This window comes from Halichoeres trimaculatus, unplaced genomic scaffold, assembly GCF_033239565.1.
Source record: "Halichoeres trimaculatus isolate MK-OKI-2021-1 unplaced genomic scaffold, fHalTri1.1 fHalTri1_scaffold_1, whole genome shotgun sequence".
Classification (NCBI taxonomy): domain Eukaryota; kingdom Metazoa; phylum Chordata; class Actinopteri; order Labriformes; family Labridae; genus Halichoeres; species Halichoeres trimaculatus.
In genome coordinates this window covers 180,001-190,496 of record NW_027437179.1, presented here as the reverse complement: position 1 = coordinate 190,496, position 10,496 = coordinate 180,001, and the positions used below count along the sequence as shown (strand labels likewise).

General features: G+C 42.8%; 1 protein-coding gene across 1 annotated transcript; it reads right to left on the bottom strand.

Annotated features, from left to right (window-relative positions):
• Positions 1–234: 234 nt before the first annotated feature.
• LOC141799884 (uncharacterized) lies at positions 235–1,957 on the bottom strand. Its single transcript, XM_074682330.1, has 8 exons — positions 1,604–1,957; positions 1,270–1,340; positions 1,003–1,179; positions 882–928; positions 711–788; positions 578–619; positions 331–504; positions 235–246 (listed from the first exon to the last, which is right to left on the bottom strand). Exons 1-8 carry the CDS (start codon positions 1,870–1,872, stop codon positions 235–237), a joined length of 870 nt encoding a protein of 289 aa, XP_074538431.1. The 5' UTR covers positions 1,873–1,957.
• Positions 1,958–10,496: the final 8,539 nt, after the last annotated feature.

Genomic DNA, 10,496 nt, shown 5'->3' with positions numbered 1-10,496 from the left:
CATCTTCCCGGACAACATTGCTGGCCGAGTAGTCAGAGAGCAATATATTGCCAATTTTTTTTCATAGCAAAGTGCTGAATTTGGGATAAATAAATGATCTTGTGTGGTACTTTTTGCTGTGTAGTCAATTTCTAAATTCCACATCTCCAAATCAATTGTATACCCCACATTTACCATGAAAGAGTAAAAAAAAAACACATTTCCAATTTTTAATTTTCTTTATTTGGTAATTTCTCAGCTTTCACCCTAGAGTTGTGAGAGAAAAAGCAAAAATAATTATCACACTCAATTACAGATATGGTTACAGTGTGCATTGCTATGTCTGCTCACCTCCCGTTCAAACTTTTGGATCTCCATGTCCAATATTTTAAGCTTCCTTTTTTTAATTTCAATGTCCAGATCAATTGCCTCCAGATTCCTCTTCTCCCTCTGAATTTTCAGTCCTGCCAGCTCCACCTGCTTCTGCAGGTGTTTGGCATAGAGCACCCGGATAGTTTGTGCATTCTGTAGAAGAACAAATAATTAGCACAACAGGATTTGTGTATCACAGATTTACTTCAGTCTATAGTATACTTACAATGTTACCAGTTTCATTCTGAGGTGGTGCAGTCTCTAGGTCCTGTAACAGATTTTTATTAGCACTCCATCACCAACTTTCTATCAATTTTGGACTAAAGAAGCAGTATTGCTTCAAAAATTTGACATGATACCTCATGCCTTCTGGAGTCCACTGAGAGAGTCTCCTCATCTACAGAAGTACATTCAGCAGCTGCAGATGTGCCTTCCCCCTGCCACAAACACACATGAATCAACAGAACTCATATTTACATTTGAGAAGACATGTGAAGCCTGCAATTTTGAATAAAATGTACAGTACTTACTGGATCATCTTCTGGTGGCTCCAGAAGCAAGACTGTGTCCCCAGACACTGCAAGTGGATTCGAAGTCAGACAGTATCAAATTGTCAGATGTGTTTAAACTGCAGAGAAACTGCAAGATTACCTTGTAAGAAGGCGCAACGTTCTGTAGCAAGGACAGAATCTGTCACAGTCCCCCCCTGGATCCCCTTCATCACTGGCCTCCCTTTATTCAAGTCAAGTGCCAGCTCCTCTGCTGGGGTCAGGGCCTGGCTTGGTGGGCCACCCCCTGTGCTGGTTTGATGGGTCTTTTTTTTCACGGCTAAAATTGTACAGAAATTCATTCTCAGCAGACAACAAATTTATCACTTCATTTGATAATTGCTCTTTGGGCCACGCATAAGTAACTTACCAGACTGCAGAATATTTTTATATTTAGTTTTCACCTGCTGCCAGGTTCTTTTCTGGCCGGACAGATTTGTTCTTCATGACAGATGAGGGATGAAACAGAACACAACATAAGAACATTGGATCCAATAGATAACACGGACACAGAGTTGAAATTTTCTTTGAACTTAATTATACTTAAAATAACCTGAGTAACATGCATTTCTATGGGCCACATTAAAGAAAAACATAAGTATTGATTAGCGGACTTGAAAAGTCATCAGCTCCGCATCCTAAAACTGCAATTATGACAGTGTGTGGAGTACAGTTTCTTAATTGTACATGTTTGCTCTACTTACGCATTAAGCCGGTCCGTTATTAACTGCCAGGCTTTTTCCCTCTCCTTTTTTATCACACTCGTGTTACCTTTCTTGTGTATTATGTGTTTCACTTCTTCATACAGTTGAAGAAGCATTGCCTGTTCGTCCCGCGTGAAGAAAGATGCACGTCCTTGTTCCATTTTCAATCTGTGATTCTGTGATCGATCTCGCGGTCTTCTTAAGAAGGCTGTGAACGCCCACTTATCCAAATGATCCACACCTGGCTTGACTAAGCCGCGTCTTTTCATCCTGGCTCTGCAAACGTGCAACCAATTAATCCGAGAAAACGCCGACTAGGCTTATTCAAGCCGCGCCTGCTCATTTATCCTGGATGTATTTATCCTACTTTTGTGCAATACCCCTCTGGTCTGACGTTTTGCTCCTTAAGTGTAAGGAATTCTTTTTCAACCTCGGGGTCGCGACCCCACGCGGGGGTCGCCTGGAATTTCCAGCAATTGATTAAAAAAGAAAAAAAAAAAAAAAAGATAAAAAAATACTAATATATTTTTTAATGATTGAATAGGCCCATATATTTCAACGGTTAGTGCTGCAGCCTCACAGTAAGAAGGTCACCGGTTCAAATCCCCACCTCGGCCGGTGGGCCTTTCTGTGTGGAGTTTGCATGTTCTCCCCGTGCATGCGTGGGTTCTCTCTGGGTACTCCGGCTTCCTCTCACAGTCCAAAAACATGCTCACCAGGTTAATTGGTCACTCTACATTGTCCCTAGATGTGAGTGTGTGCGTGCATGGTTGTCTGTATGTGTCAGCCCTGCGATTGACTGGCAACCACTCCGGGGTGTACCCTGCCTCTCGCCCAAATGATTGCTGGGATAGGCTCCAGCCACCCGCGACCCTAAAAGGATAAGCGGTACAGAAAATGGATGGATGGAAGTTTAACCCTCTCGACTGGATGTTACATCATGTCGTAAAACAGCGCTACCTCCGCTGCAGAGCCGCAGCTGGCTACAAGGCGCTTGCCGCTTAGTGTATCACTCCATGCACCATATGTAAACAAACGCAGGTAGTCTGCCAGGACGAAGAGACATGATGAGAACTAGAGCCTTATTTAGCGGTGTTTTTGTGTGAAAGTAACGCGCTGAAAATTCTGTGAATAAAGCAGGAATGCAGACCGATATCAGATTTTTTCGTTGGGAGTCCGTTTATTTGTGTTTTTGGTCAAGTAAAATATGGCCCCGTCTGAGTGCAGAGGAAACCTGCAGAGGAGCAGGGAGGGGGTGTTTGGTGTGAGCGCTCTGGGCTTCTGCTGCACAAAAACACTGCTGTAGGGGTAATTTCTGCCATAAACCTTGTGATAGGACCCAACTTGTTCCATCCCAGAATATCACTTTAAATACGGTGAGTTGAGAGAGACAGCCACAATACATAAAAGACACAAAAAACTCTGAAGCTGAAAGTGAAGCACTGTGGTTTATCCTTAAAATGTTCATTGTTGCTGGTTTAAGATGCTGCAGCTCTTTCATAATTAATTGTTTGAGTTATTTGTTGAGCATCAATTTGCAGCCTTGTAAATATAAGCTCCAATGAATGTACATATCCTGACCAGGAAAATTCTCAACCTAACTTTCCTGCCTCATCCATAGTAGTATACATTATATAGCCTTAGTGTTGGTTGAAATAAGGTTTATCAAAAAATTAAAATAAAATAAAATTATATATATATATATATATATATATATATATATATATATATATATATATATATATATATATATATATATATATATATATATATATATATATAACAAAAACTATTACATGAACAAAAACATTTTTTAGCAAAAAAATCATTCGTTTTAGGTGTCTGAGGTCGCAACTTGTGATGTAAAAATGGGGTCACAGCCTTAAAAAGGATGGGAACCACTGGCGTAAGGTGCTGATGATTTTGTAGATCTCTTGTTTCTAGTGTTTATGCATCCTGTAACACATCAAGGTCAGAATACCAGCTAACAGGGAGAAATATGAAAAACAACATTTATTTTATTGGCAGCTGAGGATCAGTGGAAGAGTGGTCGCCTCTCAATCAGAAGGTCGAGGGTTCTATTCCAGCTCCTGCAGTCACATGCTGAAGTGTCCTTGAGCAAGACACTAAACCCCAAACTGCTCCTACTGTTGGTCAGTGGTGTGTGGATGGGCTTAGACTGTGTTTACTTGAAGGTTGTGTTCAGTCAGGCAAAAACACACATCATCAGCTCTAAAACAATACAAGTGTGTGTGTGTGTGTGTGTGTGTGTGTGTGTGTGTGTGTGTGTGTGTGTGTGTGTGTGTGTGTGTGTATACATTCCTGATATTAGTTGCCTGTGGCACAGTGCCAATCACTCCTCACGTCGCAATTACAAAGAGCAGAGGGCTTCAGGTAATCAGCATCGATCACACACACACACACACACACACACACACACACACACACACACACATTGATTAGCCACCCTGGCCTGAAGGGGGACAGAGAAAGTGTGTGATGTGACAGAAATCTGAGAGCAGATGTTAGAGACATGAAGAGGAGAAGGGAGAAAAATCAGAAAGCTGTGTGTGTGTGTGTGTGTGTGTGTGTGTGTGTGTGTGTGTGTGTGTGTGTGTGTGTGTGTGATGTATCATTGAGCAGAAAGCATGCTGGGACTGCTGGTCATCAGTGAATGGTGCTGAGCGTCTGTGGAATGAAGCTGCAGGTGAAAGCAGGCTGATAAACGATTAGGTGTGGTTCCTCATGAGGGTCAAAGGTCACCATCACATCACTGGGCGCCACCACTGGTGGACACCATTACTGCTAGGTCCTGAACCACAAGTTCAGGAAACAGTCAGCAAAAAGCCAAGACACCGTGTTACCGGAAGATCAGGGTTTGAGGGCCCAGCCTCAGCTGGACCTCTCTGTGGATCTCAGAGGCAGTCTGCTCCCTGTACACCCCCCCCCCCCCCCCACACACACACACACACCACCACCACCACCCCCCCCACACACACACACACACACCACCACCACCACCCCACACACACACACACACACACACACACACACACACACACACACACACACACACACACACACGCTCAAACAAAGACCAACACTGAAAGGACTGCCAAGAACTGCTTTGAAGCGGGGCAGGTTGAAACCTGTGAGGGAGCCATTCAGCTCTGTTTACCCCCCTAAGGCCTGAGTACGGCTCGTTAAGACCACTCCTCATCCTGGGAAAGTCCCCCAGGAACCAGCTCACAGGAATGTCAGCACACAGTCCCAATCCTTGATCCACCTCAGACACCGTTTACACCACGTTTTATTTGAATACGTAAAAACGCAGTGAAAAAAATCTGCACTTACATAGAAACACTGATGGACTGAAAATACTGTAGTAAGCATGCCAGGCCTGTAGGTGGTGCTGTCTTATCCAGAAGCAGCTTTTGGTAGATCTCCACTGAAGTAGAGTTGGGCCGATCATCTGGTGTGTTGGTGAATGCTCAGAGCAGAAGTGGAGCAACAGATGCTCATTTAGTTAAAGACAGTCACAGATTCAGCAGATTGAGCAGCACAAGCTCAACACAGAAGACCAGGACAACTATTACAATGGGACTGTTGATCTGTTGGACTGTTGGATGCACTTGTGCTAAGCTGAGTGTGACAACAGCGTGTCCACTAAAAACACCAGCTGACTGTTTACATGGCAATGTGGCAGGGTTTCAGAAAAATTTAATTCTGGAGGCCTTTTTTGAAAGTTTGTATTTAAGGTTGGCTGAAGCTCAGTTTCCATGTAAATAAAAGGCCAAAACTCAAAAAAACAAAAGAAATAAAACTGTTGCTGTGTAAACAGCCCCTCATACTGTACTAACCTCAAACAATACCAAGCTCGCACGAATACAACCTCAGACTGTACTCAACTCAGACTGTTTCCACCTCAGACTGTACTCAACTCAGACTGTTTCCACCTCAGACTGTACTCAACTCAGACTGTACTCAACTCAGACTGTTTCCATCTCAGACTGTACTCAACTCAGACTGTACTCAACTCAGACTGTTTCCACCTCAGACTGTACTCAACTCAGACTGTTTCCACCTCAGACTGTACTCAACTCAGACTGTTTCCACCTCAGACTGTACTCAACTCAGACTGTTTCCACCTCAGACTGTACTCAACTTAGACTGTTTCCACCTCAGACTGTACTCAACTCAGACTGTACTCAACTCAGACTGTTTCCATCTCAGACTGTACTCAACTCAGACTGTACTCAACTCAGACTGTTTCCACCTCAGACTGTACTCAACTCAGACTGTTTCCACCTCAGACTGTACTCAACTCAGACTGTTTCCACCTCAGACTGTACTCAACTCAGACTGTACTCAACTCAGACTGTTTCCACCTCAGACTCTACTAACCTAAGACTGAACTGACCTAATACAAAACTAACCTTAGACTCTACTAACCTTAGACAACCATTTCAAACAAAGCTGGGTGTTGGAGGGCTGTGTGGGGTCAAAATGACTCACCATAAGCCCAAAAGTCTCTAAAGTTGTAGCAGTGCTCTCTGTGTCTCATTGTGCTGACTCTGATGACATTGCACTTCATGTAAACAAACACTTCACGATGATGTAGGCAGGCCAAGTGTGTGTGTGAAACCCGCTAAAGTCTGGTTCATACAGGGATAGTGTGACCGCTCGCCGTGCTCTCCAGCTGGGGAAGGGCTCTGCGGGGGGCAATAGTGCTTAAGCACAGCACGGTTTGAATGGACAGTGTGACCGCGCCCTAAGATTGTACTAACCTGCATGATGCAGAGTGCATGCTGCAAAGTGCAGACTACAAAGTGCAGGGTGCAAAGTGCTTGGTGCAAAGTGCAGGGCTCTGCAGGGTGCAGGGTGCAGAGTGCATGGTGCAAAGTGCAGGGTACAGAGTGCAGAGTGCAGAGTGCATGGTGCAAAGTGCAGGGCTCTGCAGGGTGCAGGGTGCAGAGTGCATGGTGCTAAGTGCAGGGTACAGAGTGCAGAGTGCATGGTGCAAAGTGCAGGGTACAGAGTGCAGGGTACAGAGTGCAGGGTACAGAGTGCAGAGTGCATGGTGCAAAGTGCAGATGCATGGTCCAAGGTGCACCTCTGTTGCAATGAAACCTGGTCCATGGCCCTTTTGACACCTCTGTCCTAGGGGAAAGGTCTGATTTCTTTGGGCAGCAGTGATTCAGGGAGCAGTGCTGAGCTCTGAGGAGCAGAGGGTGATACCTCTAGGCGTCTTCAGTCAGAACATCAGAGTTATCTTCTCCTGCAGGCTGTCGACTCATCTGTGAGAGGAAGGCCTCACGTGTCCCCTGAATCATATCCCCTCAGTCATATCTGCCTCTTCAACAGCCTGTAATGTGCTCTTATCTTCAACTCCCCAAAACCTTCTCCTCTGGCTTTCATTTCTCTGCTCCAATTTAAACTGCCTCCTCCCCCTCCCCCTTCTCCTTCACAGTAAACCAGCTCACTGTGACACAGCCTGGGGACAGGGACACACGCTCAGAGCTCTGCTGAAAACAGAAGATGTGACTGCTGCTGGTTTACATGTTTAGGTCAGAAAGATGTTCCAGTGATTGTACTCCATCACTGTGTCAACTGCAGTTTCCAGCAAAACCAGCTAAATGCAGAGTTTCTTTTCTCAGAGAAACCTCCATCAGCAAATGACGCTGAGCTGAGCAGAGCTGAGCTGAGCAGAGCTGATATGAAAACTTAGGTTGATGTTCATGTCTGGAAAAAAAGGGAAGGATTAAAGTTTTGATAAACGTGTGAATCAGGAGAGACAGACACATCAAAACATCAGCCCATGAACCATCTTTATCTGCTTCCTGTCACATGATTCTGCTCCCTGTCATATGACTACTTTTCGTCTCTCATCCCCTTTTTAGGTTGGCTGTTAAGTCATATTTATGAAGAACCAAGGGTGGATGTTCAGACTGGGCATGTGCAGAGTTCCAAACCACTGCATATTATGTTCTAAAAATAAGCACCAGAGCCATTTGACCCAATCCATGGCATTTGCATCTGCAGGTCATAAAATATATCAATGGGTGGTAAAAGTGACTGTAAAATACACTTCAGTATTAAGCCAAGTTTCCTGCACATTGATCTGATGTTTATTTAGTAACAAGATTTAAAAATAAAGATTAGTTTAAACAACCTTGGACACTGGAAAAACATTGCATTTACAGTCAAATATAACTGCTTCAATCCTTCATAAATGTAATGTTTTACATATTTGTTTATATTTCTTCCAACTACACTTAGAATTTATCTAAATTTAAAAAAAAGAAAATGAGAAATATATTTATAATTTATTTAAAATTTTGATGTAAGTGGTGTCCCTGGGTTTTCATTCAGTCCTGTTACCCTGACACATTGCTCCCTCTGAAAAATTTGGAATATTCTACAAGTCACATGATCCACAGAAAGAAGCATCATTCAGATCCACTGCAGGCCATGGGAAGGCCAACAGTGGATGCATCTCAAAGCCATAACCTGCAAGCTCCTCTCTCCTCTCTCCTGTCTCCTCTCTCCTCTCTCCTCTCTCCTCCACGGCACAGGAAGTACTTTCTGAGTGGTCATTTTGAAAACTGTCCCAAAGCGATAATTGCGCTCAGAAGAGAGAGGATGGAGGAGACTGACTGGAGGAGCTATGATGAAGGAAACATGAGAGCCGGCATTGTAGAAGTCTTTTCACAGACAGACACGCCCCCACATGGAAGATCACTCTCTGATTGGACGCTGCAGTGGCTCAGACTTCTCTTCATGAAACTTCACAAACACAACAGAGTTTAATGAGAGAAAAGACGAGCTGAGGACAGGCACAGAGGATGTTTCAGAAACTGATCATAAACCTGGTAATAAAGTGTTCTCTGTGAGTTTAGAGCACAAAACACTGAACACAACCATCATCAAAACAATACAACAGAGGATTAATACAGAAAACTCAAAAAGAAACCTCATAAATAATATCTTACTGAAACACAATAAACTGGGTATATTAATGAGTTTCAGAGTTCACGATCAGATGGGCTCTGGATTAGGGCTAAATAATTCATAAATAATCAAAAAATTATGTATTTTACTGGTGAAGTGATCCTCGAGCTTCTAAACAGCACACAGAATAAACAGAGAGCAGGTTTTCTTCATGGTAACGTGTGTTTAACTGGTTAAAGGAACAGACAAATCTGTTACTGTTTCTGTTAGATCAAAGTTATTACAGCGCACATGTGCAGACACACAAACAGCTGTTAGAGCTGACTGACAGATGATCCAGAGGTGATCATCTGATGCCGTCACCAATAAAACACATTGCTTCATGTGACGCTCTGAAGGAGAGGATGTCCCATTGCTCTAAAAACTAATCTCCTCCATCCTCTCTCCTCTCCTCATTTCCTTGCGTCTCTCCATCATCTCTGGTGGGAGGGACTAAGATGCAAGTGAACGCAAGTGGAGCAAGAAAGGAGGGAACTTTGAAGTTTTGAGACACACCCAAAAAGTTCACTGCTTAATTTTTCTGCACTGTAAAGTTTGATTTTGCACATTTGTTGTTCCAACATATTATTTTGAGTCAGTATGAAAAAGAATTACTTCATTTGTTGTGATAACATGTAATTCAAAAGCTGAAAATGTACGATTCTTGTTTCAATATCAAAAATTGAGTTAAAGGGCTGCCTGTAAATTTTAAGAGAGGACAACAAAAATAAATGATTTGTTCCGGCACGACAGGGGTTAACTTGGTTAAATAAAATCTTTTGTGTCAACTCTTGTCTAAGTTTAGTTGATTTAACCTTGTGAGTTGATTTAACTTTTTTTAGTAGTTGATTAAAATAATAAATCTTTTTCAACTCATTCAAACTTTTCAGTTATGTTAACCTTTATTTCTTTATTTAGCTTAAATATATTTGTTCATAAACTCAACTTCTACTCTCTAAAACACCTCACTACACTGTAAAAAATAATGGTGAAACACAGGCAGTGGGGCATTCCAGTAGTTTTTTGTTCTTTTACAGGACATGTGCTGTAAGTCATTTAAACTCTCATCATTTTGTAGGTTGGATTACAGCATATGAATGTGAAATAATATTTAAATACTAGCAACCCTGCTTTTATTGTTATTTTACTGCAAAGCATTTTTTGTCGTGGAGATGTCTTCTTACCGTAAGTGAGGAGGGAACACAGTGGATTTAAGACCCTGTTGTACATTAACATCTTACACTGCGGAGACACAAGCTTTCTGTGCTCATCTGCATGAATCAGCTCTCTGTGCTCCACACGGCACAGTCGGGTTATCTGTGCTCCACATGGCACAGTTGGGCTATCTGTGCTCCACACCGCACAGTCGGGTTATCTGTGCTCCACATGGCACAGTTGGGCTAACTGTGCTCCACACGGCACAGTCAGTTATCTGTGCTCCACACGGCACATCACTATCTGTGCTTTACTTGGCATGGGCACATGTACTCAAAGTTTTTCACAGTGTGTTTATTGATTATGCTAATAAATAACATGTCTTGATGGGTTAAGACTGACAAGACAGCAGGTCATTCTCATGGAGCAAAAACAGCTGGTCTGTGTTGGTTGGAACACAGACAGCCTGTGTCCTCAGTGTAAGATATCAATGAACAGCAGGCTCTTATACCCACTGTGTTCTCTCCTCTCTTATGATTACCAAACACCATCACACAAAAGAACAATAAAAGCAGGGCTGCTTGTATTAAACTGTTATTTCACATTTATATGCTGTGATCCAATCTACATTGTGATGTAAAAACAAATTACACCACATGCACAGTAAAATAACAGAAAAAAAGGGAAGCCCTTGCTGCCAGTATCTTACCATACAGTGGAGTGAAATGTTTTACCGTGTAGAAGTTGA